Source organism: Pantherophis guttatus, chromosome 6 (genome assembly GCF_059756535.1).
Source record: "Pantherophis guttatus breed Tessera chromosome 6, ASM5975653v1, whole genome shotgun sequence".
In the NCBI taxonomy this organism is placed as follows: domain Eukaryota; kingdom Metazoa; phylum Chordata; class Lepidosauria; order Squamata; family Colubridae; genus Pantherophis; species Pantherophis guttatus.
In genome coordinates this window covers 54,702,255-54,723,820 of record NC_142068.1, presented here as the reverse complement: position 1 = coordinate 54,723,820, position 21,566 = coordinate 54,702,255, and the positions used below count along the sequence as shown (strand labels likewise).

At 38.2% G+C, this 21,566-nt stretch overlaps 1 protein-coding gene across 1 annotated transcript in view; it reads left to right on the top strand.

Annotated features, from left to right (window-relative positions):
- The window catches only part of GFRA1 (GDNF family receptor alpha 1), a 255,963-nt gene that overhangs the window by 185,378 nt on the left and 49,019 nt on the right, over positions 1 to 21,566 (top strand). The window contains exon 5 of the mRNA XM_034440214.3: positions 18,697 to 18,806. Coding sequence (XP_034296105.1) covers positions 18,697 to 18,806 — 110 coding nt within the window. The remainder of the gene's footprint in view (positions 1 to 18,696; positions 18,807 to 21,566) is intronic.

Sequence of the window (21,566 nt, the reverse complement as noted above, 5' to 3'; positions counted from 1 at the left end):
AAACACAATATAGCCCTATTCCAGAGCTCTGTGGAAGCTTTGATGTGCTCCCTAAGCTTCCATGCAATAAGCTTTTCCAGTTGCATCGTTACTGGGAGAATTTCATATTCAAGAGTTTCTCTGGCTTTTATAGAAATAGAGAAACCTTTTTTTCCCTCACACCAAAAGTGTGGTCTTAGAAGCCACATTCATAATCTTACTAACCACACACTGAATCCAGTCATAATTAGCAAAAGGCAAAGAAACACAACTGAATTCTTTCAGGGCCGATAATAGAAAAACTCTGATATATACATAATGCTTACATTTTTATTTTATTTATTAAATTTATTAAAACCCACCTCATTTCAAAGCAACTATGGACAGCTTACAGCACTAAAATCATTAAAATAATAAAAGATAAAATATTTCTAAAAGAATAAAAATGGAAATTACAATGGTAAATAGAACTATAGTTAAATGATGGGGAGGGAAAGAGCGGGATGTGCAGAGAAAGAGGTGGAATTCTCTCTTGATTCATCAACCACCTCTACTGCGATGCTCCTCTGTTGAGACCACAAGTCATCTGGCAGAACCAGGTCTTCAGGCCCTTATGGAAGGTTAGAAGGATGTGAGTTGATCTCACCTCAGGAGGTAAGATTTCCAAAGGGCAGGAGCCACAGCAGAAAAGGCCTTTCTGCTGGACCCCATCAGCGAGAATTCCTAGACTGGTGGGACCCACAGCACCCCTCCTCTGCCAGTGCAGGGACAGGCCAGTCCAAATGGGATAAGATGGTGCCTCAAGTAAACTGAACTATGTCATGACTATGTCATGACTAAAGCCATGTCATGCATGGCTTTAAAGGTAACCAACATCTTGAATTGCACCTGAAAGCAAATTGGCAGCCAGTGCAGGTTGCAGAACAACGTTGTAACATAGGCTACCCTAGAGTTTTCAAGAACTGCCCATGCTGCCACACCCTGCACCAGTTGAAGTTTCTGAATGCTCTCCATGTAGAGTCCATTGCAGTAGTTCAGACACAAGATGACCAGGGCTTGAATGACTGGGTGCAGGGATTTCTTATCTAGGAAAGACCGCAGTGGACATAACACAAAGTTGTGCAATGGCTCTCCTAGCAATGACTATTACCTCCTCTTTGAGCGGAAGTCACAAATCCAGGGAAATCCCTAAATTGTAGACCTGGTCTGTCTGGTAGTGCAATCCCATCCACACCTAGGTTAATTAAAGTCCAGGATCTTGAAATTCCATGCACCCAAAGCCATTTAGTCTTGCCAGAGTTCAGCCGAAGCCTATTGCCCCCTACCTCAGATTACATTCTGGATAATTTGCCCTTTATTTACTACGTACAAAGCCTTATGGATGCACACAAATCAAAGAAACTTTTGCGTATTGAACTGTTTGATCCAGATTGAAAAATGGTTTCAGATTAAACCTCAAATGTGTGATCGATCTAACAATAAACACAGTTCTTTTACTTTTACAAGTGACTGATTGATTTATAATTGAAAATGTTCAATTTGTAATTGAAAGAATAGAGTGGGGAAAAGAAAAGACACAGGCAAATTAGTGATGAGAATTTACAGTTTATCCAATTCATTCACTGGAATCTTTCAAGAACAGACTGGACTGCCATCTGTCAAAAACGGTGTAGTGGGTTTGGACTAGATGACCTTCAAGGTCCTTTCCAACTCTATTAATCTGTAATCTTGTTATTGCCTAAAAAATAAAACCTTGATCATTCAAATCGGAAATATTAATTTCTACATTACCTGTAAGGTCAAACAAAGAGGATATACATCCTTAGTACATTATAAAGTCTATATAAATTATTAATTCTGTAGATCAAAGAATATTACCCCAACTCTAAGGTTCATGCATTTTTGAAACATTATACATACATACATACATACGTACATACGTACACATACATACATATATCTGTGTGTGTTTCCCCAAAAATACAACATGTCCTGAAAATGAGGCCTAGCCTTATTTTTGGGGTGGGTGTAAATATATGCCCTCCCCGAATTTAAGCCCTAGTGAAGGGGTGAGGGTGGGCGGCACAGGAGGCAGCCCTTCCCTTCCCTGATCACCTTATGGAAGCTGAGCACCTTAATTATGCCCCGGGATCAGCTGAGCCAGCAAGGGCCGGGAGTTACCTCTCTGTCTCTCTGCAGAGGCCTCCCAGTGCAATGCTCTGCCACAGCTTCGGAGCAAACCTCCACTTTCCCTGTGCAGGATTGCAAGGCTGAAGGCTTCAGAAGGAGCATTTTTGGGATGTGTGTCTGCAGAGCTCCCCAAGGATAAAACAATCGGCAAGGAAATGGGGGGGGGAGATTTTCCTGCTGATTGGAGCAAGGCAAAGCCTCCAGCCTTGCAATCCTCCCCAGGGAAGGCAGAGGTTTGGTCCGAAGCTGTGGCAGAGCATTGCACTGGGAGGCCTCCACAGAGAGACAGAATGAGAGGCAGCTCCCGGCCCATGCTGGCTCAGCTGATGGAAGTTCCCATTTGGGGTGCGATCGAACCTCCAACCCCAATGGACCAAGTGGGCGCAAGCTACCCCAACCCAGAAAGTGGAGGGAGCTGATGGAGGGGCTATGGGAAATTCTGGGAGTTGAAATCCACAAGTCTTTAAATGGCCAAGAGGCCTCTTCGCCCTCTTGGCAGCGCTGAGCTTGGCAGCGCTGCGGGACTGCTCCTGTGTGGCCAGGTTGAATCATCCCAGATTAAAAACCTCAGAAAATGTCCTGATGCCACCAGTCTGCCAGGGCCCCTTTAGGAGCAGCTGTCTGTGTCGCCTTGCCTGCTGCCACTTTGGGCTGCTGAGTGCCATCCTGCACACCTATTCAGTGCTGCAGACACCGGGCTTTCCGTACATCTACGCTGAGCCCAACGGTCTTCGGACTCTGGCAGGCACTACAGCTCTCTTACCAGCTGTGCGAGGTGGCACAGGCAGCACGGCTCCACCCACGACACCAGCAGCATGGGGCCTGCCGCAGCCAAGAAGTGTCCCAGCAGCAGCCGGGCCAGCAGGCCGGATGGGTAAGAAGTTTCCGGCCAGCCAGACACTGAAGCTCCACCACTGCTGCTGAGAGTGGGGAAGAGAAAGAGAGATCCCCTTTCTGGCTATAGTGGAGCCAAAGAGTCTAAAGAGGGCCAGGTGTGGGGGGAGGGCCAGGTGAGGGGGGAGTGAGAGCGAAGGAGAGGAGCGGTGGGAAAGTTTTTGCGGGTGCAGCACACGGCTCTGCCTTCTGTCTTCCTGGCCGGGCTCCACAGCTGAGGGGCAATGGAGCAAACTGTGCACAGGCTTTTGCCCATCCCCTTCTGGGCGCGGTACTAATGCTTGTTGGGCCCCTTCCCGAAGCTGGCAGTTCCGCGGCTAGCCACTTTGCTTTTTCCCCATGGAGCGCTTGCAGCAGGCACTGACAGCAGGTGGACGCAAAAGCAATCCCAACTCACTGCCCACTCTGTCTCTCGGCTTGCCTGCAGCCGTGCCGAACAAGCAACACCATAGAATCTGGATTACCTGCCTCCCCCATGCCTCTGCCTCCGTCTGTTGCAGGTACGACCGCGCAAGCCTCCTGCAAGGCAGCTGCGATCGCTTCTTTTCCTCGCCCCCGTCTCTTTGTCTTCCATTTCTGCTTCTGGGGAACAGACAGCATGACGGAGAGAATAGGACCAGTGGTAGCACTTTAAAAAAGTAAGATCTCCTTGAAAATAAGCCCAACTGCTTATTTTGAAGCCCAAAAGAAAATAAAACCCTGTCTTATTTTTGGGGAAACACAGTATATATAAGAGCCGCGGTGGCGCAGTGGTTAGAGTGCAGTACTGCAGGCTACTTCTGCTGTTCACTGGCTGCCAGCAGTTTGGCAGATCAAATCTCAAGGTTGATTCAGCCTTCCATCCTTCCAAAGTTATATTTTTATATAACTTATATAACACAATATTATTTATATAAAGTTATATAACTTTATATAACACAAAGAATGACACCAGACCCACATTCACGAGAGCCACACAGGATGTAACCACCACACATCCATGCAGAAAGCAGACTCAAACCCACACTGATGATGAGGCACGACCACGGACTAGAAGCCAGACCACAGCTGCATCATTAGCCACTTTAAACCCCTCCAATCCATACATGAAGCAGACTGACACCCACCATGAAGAGGGGGCACGGCCATGAACACGAAGCCAAACAACAGCAACACAGCTCACCAGCTTAAATCCCCCTGCTACTCAGACTAACCCGAGCACAACCAAGCCCCCACCTAAACAGAACACACACCCAGCCAATCAGAGCACAGCCAACCCCCCATCCAATCAGAGCACTGCCAAACCCCCAACCAATCAGAACACACCTCTACCCAATCAGAACACAGCCAAGCTCCCACCCAATCAGTTCACACCCCCACTGGCAGTTAAAAGGAAGAAACAGCTGCGATCACACCCATTGCTCCTAGAAGCACGAAGCCGAAAACACCAGCCTGAAGATGACGAATGAGACTTCGTTGAAATGTTGCCAAGACACCTCCAATTTTACGCGGGAGGAAACCTGAATAACCAAAGACCTACATATATATATATATATTTCATTTGATGCCATCTGATGAATAAATCTACAACTGTGTCCTACAGATTCTTACTGAAAATGTGAGCTTTCATGTGTGAAGCTCTTTCATTACCTTATTTTGAAAGACTCCCGTTTTCAAGTTATTGGAGCAGTTACAGTGTGCCAAGAATGTAGAGTCAGGCCAAGAGGTTTTCTTGTAGAACATTCTCTTTCATGAACCCATATTTGATCTCATTGATTTGTTCTTCCCTGGATTTTATGTGTGCCATAAGGAAAGAAAAGGGGATATAGACATTTAGTAACAGTGTCCTTTTTTCAGTTTTTGATTAAATGGTGGAGTCTAGTCAATGCGCATGAGAAAGAAATGTGACCGTATCCCCATAAATTAAGGAAAGTGCAGTAAGAAAAAGAAAAAGTTATCTTTGTAGGCTTGTATCACCTTCTACAGTTTTTATTCTATACTTCTCCATTTTCTGGGGAAGTTGATGGACATTGTCATCCTATGCAATGAGAGACATCCCTTCTCACAAAACCAGCATTGCCTTGCAAGATTTAAACCCAGCTGATGAATTATCTGAGCTTTTAGGATCTCTTATGAGTATGGAGGTGTGTTGGCTTGTTCAAGTATCATATTAAGGATTTGGTATGAGGTGTAGAAATAGAAATGTCTGCTTGCTCCTGTAAATACCAACAACTTCGGGAAAAATAAAGATGTATCAACCAAGGAAGAGTTCTCATTCTGACTCAGATAATGGAGTGATCTGATTCACTGTTGTCAACACTGATTGGCCACAGTTGTCTTCTGTTGAATCTAGGTCCTTTTCCGTGAGAATCATGTGCTGTCTCCTTGACTTATAGCTTTGTTTACAAATAGAGTTCTGTGGGATTATATATAGTGTCACAGTTCTGGAGGTTAGGCAATTTCTTTGGCAGTTGCTTAATATATGAGAGTTGGTTCCATATATTTCGCCTGATATATTTGTGGTGGCTCTAGAATAACTTGTGTCCAGAACAAAAAGCTTCTCTATTTACTTCCCATGGCCTCTTGAAACTTTTTTTTCCTTTTTTGGTCTTGACATGCTATGTGACTTTTTTGGTCACTGGATGCCTCTGGCAAAATCACATTCTTCTTTACCCATCTACCCTTGTTTTGAGGAACCTTTCCCATATACCTCATATTGAGATTTCAAAGGAAAGATGAGACATAAAAAAATAATTCCCTTTACTCTATCATATCTGCAGAGATAGTTCATTAAAACCTGCTGCTCTTTGAAAAAAATCAGTTTGATTTTATTTTATTGCCAATCTCCAAACTCAAAAATGAAGCAAATAGCCAAGCATTTCTTGTTTTTATTTATAATTGCTCATGTAGTAAGAATTGTTTTTGAGCTATATATGAAAAAGAAATATAAAGATAAAGGATTTAAATATAAAATAGTATTTCCCATTTGCTTAAATCTCCTATTGTTGTTTTGATGAAAGTCATGAAAACCCAAAGACGGATAACGGCATTGTTAACAATAGCAATAATTTAAACTTATATACCACTTTACAGTGCCTTACAGCCCTCTATAAGCAGTTTACAGAGTCAGCATATTGTCCCCAACAATTTGGGTCCTTATTTTACCCACCTCGGAAGGATGGAAGGCTGAGTCCACCTTGAGCCTGGTGAGATTCAAACTGCCAAATTGCAGGCAGCTGGCAGTCAGCAGAAGTAGCCTGCAGTACTGCACTCTAGCCATTGCACCACCATGGCTCATGGTGTTCTGATGAAGTTCTTTCAGAAGGAAGAGAAAAGACAGGCAAGAAGGCTACAAATATAATCCCTAGGAATTTCATATCTTCATTCTTGTAATATTTTCTCACACAGTTTGGGATCAAGCTTTACCCTGTTTTCCCCAAAATAAGACATCCCCTGATAATAAGCCCAATCGGGCTTTTGAGTGCATGGCAATAAGGCCAAGCGCTTATTTCAGGGTTCAAAAAATATAAGACAGGGTCAGGGTCTTATTTTCGGGGAAACACAGTAGGAAGTAGACAAAACAGTTTTTTTGTGAAACTGTTCAGAAAATTCTACATTTTGTTTCATAATCTAGAAATTCTTAAAACTAAAATTGCTGAAAATGTAACCATTCAGCTCTGCAAATACGGCTTCACAAGTAATTTGGCCAGCTTAAATTATTTTCTGAGTTTATCATAAACCTTATAGCTTTGCTGATTTTAACTCAGTTGAGCTATCTTAAACCCAATTAAGTCTTCTTGTAGACAATGGCACTCTTTTGGATAAGTTAAATGACCACTATACAAAATGTTAAATGGCATTACTGGCTCATTGCACTTTTCCTTTTCAAGGAAACATGGCAATCTAAAAGAGCAGTATCCTTCATACCAGTGGTTAGTATCTGGGTGTATCTTGAGATAAACAGTTTAGCTAATTTCAAACTCTAATTGGTTTACATGCTCAAGCGATTAAACAAAGGCCACAGAAGCAAGCTGAAAGCAAGATAAAGAGACCCCAGTTAATTAGATTCTGTTCTTTCATTGTAGAGCACTTTGATCATTATCTTTCTGATTCCGAGCTAAGTGAAATCCAGAATTTACTGCAAGTTCACAGTGACCTGTAAGGCTGCTCTAGGACAGCAATCTGAAAGTAGCTTCATGATATTGAACAAAGATGCCTAACTTTATTTTGTGGAATTCTCATATCCACATAAAGAAAGAAGAAATCAGATTATTGTTTTCTGTATGAAAGGTAGTTTTTCTATGTAACATCCCAAGACTAAATCTTTAATATTTCCAGGTAGGGTTGGAGATAATTCCTGTCTTAGTAGGGTCATAGGCCTACATGATATAAAAAAGTGTACTATGAGTTTCTCTAACTGAACTTCTCTGAGTTTGTCTTTTGTTTTGTCCATTCATATGATGAACCAAGCATTTCATGCAACACTAACAGTAATAATGTTCAGCTGTGTGGCTGTGGAAATGTAGGGAATCTGAGGAATGGACATTATTGTCCATTTTGACAGATGTGTGTGTGTAAAACTAATAAATTTCTGTTAAAAAATATTGGGGATTTTACTCTTTGTATTACAGTTCATTGAAGATCTAAGTAGTGCAACTCAAAATAGGACATTATATTTTTGTTCTTCAACAGAAGAAAGATGTTTATTTGCATAAAGAAGAAAGTTAACCATTTGTATTTCTGTTGCATTTGCTTTATCATATTTATGTTTGAGTTAAAATAGCACAGTGTCTAGATTTTTAAGTGGAAAGTTATGAATAATTGTGTTCTGTAAAGCTGAGTTCTCTAAGACTTCGAAGCAAGTGACATTAAATAAATTTCATAATGCATTGATTTCATAATTTTACAGGTGTTGAACATTTAGAAGTGATTTTCTTTGTGAGTATATATTTATGTTTATATGCCATTTTTAATTTTAGATTCCAGATGTTTAAATTGCATTCTAGAACCTCTTAGTGGACTATCTTCTCAATGAGGTTGCCAGTTCCTCTCCAGTATGGCTTCTTATTTTTTTCATTGTTCAATAATACTCTGTGAATAATCCTATCCAGTATCATTCTGCCATTTTTAATTGAGCAAATTAAATGTCACTTTCTGCTTCCAAAATAGTCTATTGGGAATGCTGCTATTATGACAGCACCAGCTCCATGGTTGTCAGAGCTATCCATTTTACTGCCAAGTTTTCTTCAAAAATTGGAAAATGGTACAAGCTTTTCTTTTAAAAAAGCTGTGATGGTAATATGTGTATAGTAGTTATGTGTGTATTATAATAGAAATTATTTTTCAAGTTGAAAAATAAGAGTTTGTCAGATTTTTTATACCATTCAGAACTCTCTTAAACTATTTCTAGATATATTGATGGCTTACCAAATTAGGTATTATATTGTACATTTATGAAGTAATGTCAATTGGAATCACTCAAATAAAACTGCATCCTAAATAAATTTGTTATTTATATCGTGCTCAGAAAATATTGACTTAATTTTAGCTGAATGTAAAGAGCTCTCAAATTGATTTCTACGAGTGCCAACAATATACAAAGGAAATATGTACAATATGACAAAAGACTGAAAATAGTCTCAGATATCAAAATATTTGCATCCACTTGGATGCATAGATGCTGATCACTCCTTCCTTCCTTCCTTCCTTCCTTCCTTCCTTCCTTCCTTCCTTCCTTCCTTCCTTCCTATCTACCTACCTACCTACCTACCTACCTACCTACCTTTGTACATCAGCACAGGTGGGGGAGAAAGAATAGTTTTGAAAGATCTAGACTTTAGCTCATTGAAAAGTTCTTGAACCAATCTAACATGGGATAAGAACAGCTAGATGGTACACATCATTGTTTAAAATTGAAACAGCCAGAGGATACTGTCATAAATTAAGGCCATATGAGAACTTCCAATATCCCTAAAGCTTTGGTGATCTGAATACAATTAGAGGGAAGCCTTATTCTCCCTAATGGTCTATTCTATTACATATCATTAAGTTCTCTGACTTAATGTCCTGCATTTTAAAATCAAGGTCAATTATTCACCCTATATCATTTCATTCTAAATGAGGGTGAATTCACAAAATATGCCAAAATATGTGGTCTGGCCCTCTTGATTTAAGAACTGACTGATTAGTTGCTGAATGTTCCCAGTCCTTTACTTTCTCTTTCCACTGTAGTTTTTCATGATTGGAAACAACATTTTTAAAAAATTTGTGTATCTCTCACAGCATGGCCATTGTAGCAGCATGGCAGGGTCACTAAAGATTAATGTCTTAGAAGTATAGGCTAACTAAAGATTGTGAATTGGTACAGGATAGGTTACAGACCCCAGCTTTGAGCTTTGTTCTGAACTGGAATGCATACCTAATCAATATGGAATCCTTGATGCTCTCTGAACTTGGTTGTTTTCTTGCAGATGTTTCATTAAGGAAACTAGGTAACATCAACAGCGCTAGTGATGACTGGCACTAGTGATGTTACTTAGTTTGGGTAATGCAAGAAAACAAAGAAGCTCTTGAGAGCACCAAGGAACCCTTGATTTCAACCCTGAAGTACAAATATTCTCCTTTATTGATACCTAGTCAAAGCTCCCACTTGGAATTATGGAAGGAAAGTTATTAGAAACCAGTGCAGATCTTTCAGCATTGGCAAAATAAAAAGCCACAACCCTCTCAATTGATTAGCTTAGCTAACTTGTTTTGCAACAGCTGCAAATTTCTACGGTAGATGCACATGATTAAGAAAAAGGAAGTAAAATGTTTTTTACAGCCAACCTATTTTCCAAAGCACCTGAAGGCAGGACAAGAAGCAATGGATGGAAACTAATCAAGGAGAGAACCAACCAACCTAGAATGAAGGAGAAATTTCCTGACAGTTAGAACAATTAATCAGTGGAATGACTTGCCTTCAGAAGTTATGGATACTCTAACACAGGGATTTTTAAGAAGAGGGTGGACAACCATTTGTCTAAAATGGTATAGGTTTCCTGGTTGAGTGAGGGTTGGACTAGAAGAGCTTCAAGGTCCCTTCCAACTCTGTTGTTCTATTATTGTTTTGATTTAAAAAACCCACCTTACATAGCTGTTTGTAATATTCCATTTCTGGGATGTAAGCATCACTTTCACAAGAGTTTAAAAAATAAAAATAAAATCAACATCATTCAAAATAATGTTTTCATTAAGGATGCCAGGATCGTGTGGATATTTAAAGCTAGTGCAAGAAAGGAGAACCTCCCAAACACGTTTAATATAGGATTATTTCCTGTGGAATGATTTCCAGATGTTTTCTTGTGTCTTTAAAAAATGGTTTTAAAAAGTCTTAGGCTTTTCTATCACAGCATCAGAAAATCGCAATTTTCATGCTTCATTAAATTATCCAGGTTCATTATTTGCACTGTAGTTCTCAAAGCTATTTTGTTTCACTTAAAGGTCATTCCTATAAAAATATTTTTCCACAGCTGACTATAAATAATTTTAGGCTTGCTTCTGAGGTGAGGTTAACAGTTTCCCTTTAGACTCATTGCTGACATAATAGACTAATACCTGCCCTTGCCTTATTTAATTTTAGTTCTCAGAACACATTTTTGGCAAATTCTTCATCTAAATATGCCTGACATAGAACCAGATGATATGCCTAATGTGGTGAAGAAGAAATATTCTATTGCTGTTAAACATCTATATAACACTTTCATATGAAGAACACACTGAAAGTCAACTAGTGATATCATTGGGAGAAAAGCAAGCTTTATTATTTATGGTTTTCTGTCCTGCTTTTTATCCAGTGGGGAGTTACAAAACAATGTAAAATGGAGAAAATTGATTAAAAATACAAAAAGTCAAACCAGAAAGCCAATTGTGCAACAGGTAAGATAACAAAAATAAAATAACTTTGACTTCCTTAGCAAGATTTGGCTAATGAAGGGACGCGGTGGCTCAGTGGCTAAGACCCTGAGCTTGTCGATCGAAACGTCGGCACTTCAGCGATTTGAATCCCTAGTGCCGTGTAACAGGGTGAGCTCCCAGCTTCTGCCAAGCTTCCGCCAAGCTAGCAGTTCGAAAGCACGTAAAAAATGCAAGTAGAAAAATAGGGACCACTTTGGTGGGAAGGTAACAATGTTCCTTGACTAAACATGACTAAACATGCCGGCCACATGACCACGGAGACGTATTCGGACAGTGTTGGCTCTTTGGCTTTGAAACGGAGATGAACACTGCCCCCTAGAGTCGGGAACGACTAGCACATATGTGCGAGGGGAACCTTTAGCTTTACCTTTAAGGAAAGAGCTGTGCAGATGCTGATTATATCATTCTTGAGTTTCAAAAGCAAAGATAGGAACACCCCTTTCACCTTTCATCTTAAGAAGGCATTAGCCGGTTTTATATTTTCAATTGTTTCAAGCATTCTAGTACTAAGCCAACATTGGCCTTTTTTCTATGTAAATATTTAAATCATGAAGTAATAACTCAGTATTTTGAGAAGCTGGAAAAATAGTATTATTGCTGATATTAGGATTCAGATTTAAGACTTATTTGTTTGTTTTTGAAAAATGTGGTTGTATCTGTTGATCAAAACATGACATAATATGTTTTTGGGATAGAGCTTATATCATATTTTGTACTTATTTAGATTCAGAAATCTGCTGAATATTTCATTAGACAGACAGACAGACAGACAGACAGACAGACAGACAGACAGACATACATACATACATACATACATACATACATATATATATATATATATATATATATATATATATATATATATAGCTATTTTTCCCCTTCACTGTTTCTGTCTGTTTTCATTTTGCAGTTTTGTATTTTGTGTGGGATTTTTTATTTTGTTTTCTTCTGTCAAACATGTTAACATAAAATATTTAAATATAAAAATAAATCAAATTTTAAAAATTGAAATGAAAGAAAAGAGCTATACAAATCCTTTCAAAGACGGGTTTCAAGTGGGTACATAATGAATCATCAAAGTAGCCACTGGAGTAAAGAGGCTGCACATGTTGTGTGTAGAAATGGGAGTTGTTTCCAAACATTTTTATGTGTGCAGAATAGATATACCTGCTTCAATCATTCAAAAACACTCACCCAAATGTTCCAGAACACTTTTTCCAAAGCATTTTTCATTTTAGAAGGTGGTACTAGGAAACGAACTTTAGAAGATTATTGTAATAAGTCTGTTTGCATTTTTTCTTCCTTGAATACCATTTTTCCCCCAAATTGTATTACTGACAAATCCATGTTTAAAATCAAAATATTCCAACTTGTGAAATCAGTGTGAAAATATTTCCTACTATAGTTTGTCTTTGTCAAAGTAAGCACTAGTACTTACATTTGAAAAAGTACATATTGAGCCATATAGATTGGTTGTATAAATTCAAAACTACAATCATGGTCTCACTTTGTGGGGATTTGGGCAGAAATTGGGACTTGAATTCAATTATTTCTGAATACATATTCAGATGATTGCATTGCAATCATATATCTGAATCACTCAACAAAATTGTAACATTCTCCTTAAAATATGTTTCATTTTATTGGCTTTTCAAGTATAATCTCTCCCGCCAAAAATAAATAAATTAAAAAATATATGGGTAGAGATCAGAACAGTAGCAATAATTGACTTGCTGAATCTGAAGCAGGTTTCTTTGTGTACCACTAAATCAGCTCAGGGCTTCACAGAAACATTCTGTCCTTGTGGTATACAGCAATGTAGTTGTTTAGTATGTGATAGAGGGAGAAAGTAGCCAGAAGGAGATTCTAATGCATTTTTCCTAGTTCTAGTTCTCATTCAGTTTGATTACCTCTGTTTAAGGGGAAGAAAGAATTATGGAGAAATTGTAATCAGTAGAGTTTTAAATGTACTTTTGAGTTCCTGTTCTTCTCTAAAGACAGAGAAAAGATGGGAGGTATACGGACAAAGAGAGTGATGAGTGGATGGGGTCAAGAGCATATGTCACTTCCAACTAAGTAACTGGGCAAAAGAGTAATTCATATTAGTCCAAAACTCAACAGTTAAAAGTATGTCTGAATCCAAAGGAGAGAGAATGAAAAGAATGGCCAAGGGGAAGCAATGTTCATAAATCAATACAAAGCAAAAGATTTTAGATGCAGGGCACGAGAGTAACAAACAATTTAACTTCATTGATGCTTCTCGGAGCTCAGCCAGCAACATGGACTCATCTAGCATTCATAGTATTCCTCTTGCAGTGAGATTTTCTTACCAAGAACTCTAGCCTTTAAACTTAGCATCAGGTCATTGCCCTTCTATCTGCAGCATTGCTATTATTCAAAAAGCTGGGATTTGAGAGTATGTGGAAGAGACAAAGATATTGTTCAGAATAATTAGGTAGCAGTTATTATATGGAATCCATTTCTATTTTTTTTTATCAATGACGTATTGGAAAATACTTTCCATTGGGTTTATTTAGGAGTAGTAGTACTTCTTCCGAAACACTGCTACTGTGGCTACTTAAAAAACAAGCCCTTCAAAACTTGAAGAATTTCTGTTCCTTGACAGATTTCTGAGAAAATTTCCTATTTCTTAGGCCATGAATTGGATGGGATATTTCAAAAAGCCATTTGTGCCAGCTGTCATTGAAATAAGTTTTTACATTTCTAGTTCATTCCTAGAATATGTAAAAATTTCTTCTGGTGACAGTTCTGAGATTTCCTTATAGTTGTGGGATCAATGGTGATAAGGTTTTTTTGTTAGCCATCTCTCCATCATTCTCTAGCTTGTCTGATCATTCTTTGTCATCAGAAAAAGCAGGTCACTAAATATTTAAATCAAAACTTGATGATTGCCATTGATGAGAAATCCAGTATAATAAATAATGAAACATTAAATATGAAAGCAAGGTTGCTAAAAATTGTTAGTGATGTTTTGATATTGAGAATTATCTAGTTAACAAGATGATTAAATGAACCTTCAGAGTTTATTATTTCTCTACAGCATATTTTACAATTTTTATTCAGTGAGTTTATGCTCGAAGTTTGAAATTGTCCGTCTTCACACTTTACTCTTCTTTCTTTTTGGTTTTGATAAATTGTTCCCTTATGTAAAAGCTCTCTTGATAAGTGGTGCCAGGATGCCAGAACTGACTTTATTATTTATTGTAGTCAGCCCAAGGATTGATGTGACAGTTTTGTTATTTATATAGTTTAATCCAAAATGAGAAATGTGGAAGTCAATTACAAGCATCTCTCATAATTCCAAAGAAGAACTCTTTTTAATTTCCCCTTTTTGTTTAGACATTTCTCTCGGTATTATATCGAAAACTTCTATATTGTAAACATATAATATAAAATCTAGTTCAAGAAAAAATGCCTGCTTTCCTGGCCTCTCATATTACAGACATCAGTTGGATTAGGGGGAAAAGTTATAGGAAACTTTTGAAAATTTGGAGGTAAATTAGGAAATGGGACAAAATGTCTTAATCATTGAACTTTTAATAGTGTATTGTGTTTGTCTTAATAATTAATTAATCCAACTTTATATTGCTTGAAGTACATTGCCCTTAAACCATGGGTTATGAAACTAGCTTGTAATAACAAACCACTGTTAGGATTTTAGATCACTTACTAATGGGAGTTGTTAGCTCTTAAATAATGGATGGTCAGTCTCTGATTGCTCTTCCTATAGCTTCCATTATACACAGAGAGTTCTGTTCATTTTACTTTAGTACTTAATTAATTTTCTTTAGAGCTGATGACCAGAAAGTTCCTTTACCTGGGGATGGCAGTGTAGAAATAACATTCTTCAGCAAGAATTTTGGAATGGTGAGAAAATCAGCCATGTGATTCTGCTGTGGATGGCTGCTTCCTATTAGCATTTACTGACATACAATATCAGTAAAATGTGACAGACTTTGTGGCTTCCAGAAGAACCATGATTGCCTCTTTCTTTCTTTTTTACTGATTTTGCATGTATTTTGTTATACAGTATTTTATTTTCAACATTCTGGTAATGAATTTTTATGCTTCTTTTCATTCCAACCCCTCCTATCTTCTCACAGATATAACCCCTCATAACTCTAGTAGTATAGTATTATACAAAATCTCATAAGGTTAAAACTTTTTTATTAAGGATCAAACAAAAATCATACAAGCACTCCTTCTCTTCCTACTCATTAAAATCTAATTTTGACCCAATCCTCATTTAAATAGTCACTTTCCAGACGATTCCCTCTGACCTTTAGAAGGTTTTTCTTGTTCATGGGCCTGATACCCAGAAATATCTCTCCATTCCCTTTATAGGAAGAAAAATCTGTGACCATACAGATGGGGCTTGGTCTATACTGACAATTGTGATTCAGCAACATTTGAAGAGTCATCTATTTCTTTACCTTGACCTAGAATATATTTTTTTCCTGCATTTTTGCTTGCTTACAATTATACTTATAACTGTTGTAAATTCAACACCTTTCTGTATTCAGTTGAATCACGTTGAGAGTGAACAAGGTCTGTGTCAACAGAGTCAAAAAGAAAAGAACAAACTAGGTTATGTGCTGAACACAGAGCCCTTGATCCTTTGCAAATACATAGTATGCACTTTACAAGGAGCATGTACTGAATTTCTCATAGTTCAATTAAACGATCATTAAAAAGGCTATAGTGATAATTGCTTCAGATCATTTCCAAACATCAATGGTTTTTTCAACTATTCCAAATAAAAAGAGAGATAAAGGTCTCAATTATTTGGCTTGCACATTTCCATGAATACTGAAGTGTATACAAAAGTATAATCAGTATTGCTTATTTTCAAAATGAGGGCCACAGACATTTTAAATTCCTCTATGGAATTTGGGGAAATTCCGGGGTCCTGAAATCTGAGAAATTACAAGCACATCCTTTATGTGTTTATTTCTGTAGCCAAATATTAACAAGCATAATAAATACCATGTTTCCCCAAAAATACAACCTACCATGGAAGTAAGTCCTAGCTTGATTTTTACACGTGTGCCCAACATAAACCCTACCCCCAAAATAAGCCAAGACATCAACCAGTCCAGGGTGCATGGGTAAAAACTAAGCTAGGGTGGGGATGAGGAGCTGGGAGCTGCCTTACTACTTACTTTCGGACAGTTGCAGCCAGGCCTTGCACACCCCAACACCTGCCTTGCCGGCCCATTTCTTCTGCAGCTGGCAAGGCCGGCAAGGCTTTCCTGTTATCAGCTGTAGACGCCTTCAGGAAAGCCTTGATGGCCTTGCCAGCTACAGAAGAAGTTCTTGAAGGCCTCTTGACAGCGAAAAGGAGACCTGGGCCAACGTGCACAAATGAGGTGAGACAGTTTTTGTGTTTTCTCCAAAGTACTGTTATTTACATTAGAAATATATTTCCATGATTTCCAATTTGCAAGTTACTTCATCCCCTTCCCCTTTAACCTTAGACCAGGGTTGTCAAACTCATGGCCCACAGGTTGGATGTGTCAGAGGGTGACCATGCCTGTTTAGCGAAGAGGAGGAAAGTCATGATATGTCATGTGACGACAATGTGACTATGCGAGTTTGACACCGCTGCCTTATACCCTTTTCTGGTCAGGAAAATAAGTTTTTCACTTCTAGAATTTATTTGCTGAGCCAGCTAGCCATCTCTAAAAGCTATTTCTAAATACAATATGTATATTGGTAAATACCTCTTTGAATAGATTTAATAAAATAGAAATTTGAAAGTCTCTGCTTTTATATGACATGGTATTATTGCTGCATTTTCTTTAAAGAATGGTTAGGAGGAAACCCAAAGCCAGAGCTAATCTTGCTGCTTATTCACCTTAATCCAACAGTCTTTCCAAAGTGAACTCCCATTCAGCTATTTTTTTCTTAGTCAGGAAAAATAATTTAACTCTTTAGTAATAGTCACCCAATGCAATATTACTGGAATAATTTTGCTTGCATATTTCTGTGTCTCCTGCTTCTGGTTTTGTTTTTGTTTTAGATTGATGTTTACTGTCCATTTTGAGATGATTCAGTAAATAGGGTGGTACTTATAAATGTTAATACTTTTAAACAATAAAAAACATTTTATGACAAAATATAACATGTTAATTAAAGATTCTTCTATACATTCCATAAAGTTTGGTTGAATTTTCTTCTAATAATGTAAATAACCATTTAAGGATTATGATGCCAAATTTAATCTCCAGTAAACTTGGCACCGCCTGTACATAATTAGGGATTACTCTTAAACAAAGATTGAAGGTCTTTTCTTTAATTATTATCACAGTGGGAGTTGCAGGATTTGTGAGCTAGTGCTTCTCTTAAGCACTTCCATAGTAAATAATGAACTATGAAATTATTGACAACATTGCCAATTTGTATCTAGAGAGCCAATTTTGTCTAGTGGCTAAGGCATCCCTTAGGGGTGCAATCCAGAGGCTGCAGTTGGTCCAGAATGCGGCCGCGTGGGGGATTATGGGAGCGACGGGGCGCTCACATATAACACCTCTCCTGCGTGAGCTGCACTGGCTTCCTGTGGTCTTCCGGGTGCGCTTCAAGGTGTTGGTGACCACCTTTAAAGCGCTCCATGGCTTAGGGCCGGGGTATTTGCAAGACCGCCTTCTGCCGCCAACAGCCTCCCACCGACCGGTTCGCTCGCACAGAGAGGGCCTCCTCAGGGTGCCGTCGGCCAGACAGTGCCGGCTGGCGACTCCCAGGGGGAGAGCCTTCTCTGTGGCAGCATCTGCCCTCTGGAAATGACCTGCCCCCTGAGATACACACGATATCAGACCTCCGGACTTTTCGTCGGGCCCTGAAGACACACTTGTTCCATCTTGCTGGGCTGGCTTGATCCCATCCTCTCAGTTTTTAATCAAATTCGGTTTTAATTGGGTTGTTTTAAATTTGGGCCAAAATTATTTAATTGTTTTTTAAAATGTTTTTAAATTTTATATGCTATGTTTTATCCTGGCTGTACACCGCCCTGAGTCTCACAGGAGAAGGGTGGTATAGAAATACAATAAAATAAAATAAATAAAATAAAATAAATCAGGCTTGAAAGGGGGAAACCCTGAGTTCAAGTCCTGCCTTATCCATGAAAGCCAGCCAGTCACTCTCTCATCTCAATCCAGTGATTGGGTGATTGTTGGGAGGAAAATGGGAGGTGAAAGCTATGCTTGCTGCCTTGAACTATTTGCAAAAGTAATAAAGGTAAAATACAAATAAATCCATAAAAATTAACCATATGTTTGAACAGATGTGGGTTTCCTTCTGATAGATTTCAAACGCTGATGAAAAAAACTTACTGTGAACATATTGTTGATAGCTTCTACTGTTCTCTATTTTCAGGCGGAAGATAGCTGAGTATAAAAATGTACATTTTCAAAGCAGCATTTGTGTGGGTTGAGGGGAGTGTTTGCCCATTATATCTTCACACATTTTTTTGCTGTGCATCAAGATAAGTGCTGAGCATTTCCTTTCTAAGAAACCTTTTTAATACTTTGATTGTGTACATGCACAAAAAGAATTAAATATTGATAGAAAGAAGAGCAAACGGTAAGATCACCTGGAAGTTTGATAGTTTTTTTTAAAAAAAATATGTTTTTTATTTGTTCTCTCACTCTCTCTCTCTCTCTCTTTTATACCACATTGCAGATCTCGTCTTGCAGACTTTTTCACAAACTGCCAGCCTGAGTCACGGTCTGTTAGTAGCTGCCTGAAAGAAAACTATGCTGACTGCCTCCTTGCTTACTCAGGGCTTATTGGTAAGGCTTATTTTGGGAAAGGATCATTTTCTTAAATATTTAAAATTCTTGTTTTATGTCAACAGGAGAAAAGAATAATGAGGAAAAACAAAATGCATGGATAACTTGGAGACTCCACAAAAGAATTTGCATTCGCTATACATGACTATTTTTAAAATGAAAGTCCACTTATTTCCCCAAATTATAAACTCATACATAAGGAGGCTAAGATTGAAATGAACACAGATAGGAAAAAGGATGCCATGGGATAAGAAAAGCTTCTACAGAAGGAAAGACACTACATAGGCACACTATTTGCAAGAATTGTTTTTTATTCAACATTAGTTCAGGGTATATTGTCGCCGCCTAGCAATTCATTACTTTGGAAGTGACTACTTCAATTCATTCACATAATCTAACAAGGGAATATCACATAACTAGATCTTCTTTGAAAAATTGGATGAATTGTTTTATAAAATATAGGCCTACCTTTACCATTTTCTTCTGTAGCGTAGTTTTGTTCATAAAATAGAGACAATGTTATCTTCCTCTCAAAGTCATAGAATACCCCATTGCTTTGTGGAACTGCCTTCTGCAAACCGGACAATATCCAGAGGCAGAGACTATAATTCCCATAATTCTGATGCTTGCCATGCTGACTAAAAATCCTGAGACCTGAGGTCCATACTTTGCAAGGGATTTATATTTAGGAAGACCGTTTTAATGAATATGTCATGGAATTGCACAACAGGTGTCCTAATGAAGTTAGAGATCTTGTAGTTTTATATAAATAAATAAATATAATTTACATCTATATATACTACAAACAAGATAGTCAGGCAAACAGGAGCATCATCCAGTAAATCGCAGAGCATACAGGACATACAGAAGAAAAAAGTGGGACAAAAGGGAAAACTCCCCCCCCTCTGCTCACAACAACCAATCACAGAGCAGATTGTTCATGCAGGAGCCAGCAATCTCCATCCAATCAACTATAACGGTGTGTTTTGGCTAACTGCACAGCCCCACTGTTCCAGCTACTAAATTTAAATATATTAACAGAACACTTCTCATTAGCACAGCTTGCAAATACTCTTGGTGTGACTTGCCTTCATTTTAGGAGTTTCACCATCCATCAGAAGCTCACAGTGTAATGGGTCAACAACAACGGTGTTCTCCTCGCAACATTGGTTGTGTTATATGAAAAGCAAGTCTTTTCAACATTACAATGGCAGTGCACAGTAAAATATGCTCTTTTTTTGAGAGAGATATTAGTAGTATATAGGTCTTCAGAACACTTAATTGTGCAGAGACAATTTCCTGCCATCTCATATGAGAGAGAGGCTGGCTGAAAGCAATTATAGATTGCTTAGTCTGCAAAAAAGCCAGGACAATTGGTATTTCCACTCATGGGGGTGCCTGTATATATATTTGGCTGATACAATAGTTATGATCTTCCCTAGTTTTTGTAAAGTCCAGTGGGCAAACACAGACAGAGGCTTGGTTGCTCGAACTTAACTTTATTAACAAGAACACCAAACAAGAAACACCAATTATGGCAAGCAACAGAACGGAGCCTGACTCCTGACAGCCGCTTAAATAGTAAGCTGTCAGATGCGAGAACCAATGAGCGAGCAGCGATTTCCCTCCACTTAAGCTGCTCGCATCAGAACCAATCAACATAGCCCGGCAACAGCCGCGGCCACGTAGAGTCGTAACTATGGGAACTCAACGGTTTTCCTACTCAAACTAAGAGGATCAGGATTGGAAGGAATGATGCCCAGTTACAGTTTTTCTCCTTTCTGTACATAAATAGGAAAAATGATCAGAGTACATGTAACTAATATTAGCCTATATCTCTTTTTATATCAAGGTTTTGAATTTCCTTCAGTCAATTTGTATATAATTATTATTTCTTCTACTTTTTGAGTAAAGATAAATACATGGGATAAGTAATAAATTACAAGTTTCTCACTTGGTTCCCAGTCTTTCTGCTTGTAAAACAAATTCTTTGATGCAAAAATCATTATTTTCCTCATTATTTCACATATTGAACAGTTTGGCATATCTGTCATTTCCAACAAAGGCAAAAGTCTTTTAAGTTTCATTTCTTACATGATATTTAGTTCTATAATACCATCACTACTTCAGTGACTGTCTTTCGAAACAAGACCTTTGGTTTGATAAGAAATGTTTCATATATATGTATGTATGTTTGTATGTGAATGAATGAATGAAATATGGTGAGCAAATAACATAAAGGCTAGGTATTTATTTTGTTTCAAGTTCAGATTTTGCACCTGTCATGAAACATTTCTTGTTGCTTCTGGAAGGTGAGAAAACAGCAAATCAGATTCTGATGAAATATGATCTGAGAAAAACATAAGTAAAATAAAATATGCTTGTTCAGAAGAATAGGCAGATAGCAGGACAATAGAAAATACAGTGAAAACTTCAGAGTAACTGATAATTCAGAAGCCAGAAGCCATGACATTTAAATAGCCACTGAAAGTATCTAAATATGCTCAATATAATGGCATTTCTGTTTTCTCAACCAAACAATATGTCTTTTTGCATTTTTTTCCCTCCAGAACCAGTAGCTATCAAAGAAATGCTGTCACACCATTGAATGTTGTCTCCTTCTTGGACCAAAGTATTAATTTAGGAAAACTTGCAATGTATGATAGCTTTGAAGAATCTCATGAATGATTTTTATGGGGGCAAATGCAAACAGATGGCTTAGTTAGCTACAGATAAAATAGACTTTTGTACAAAGAACTA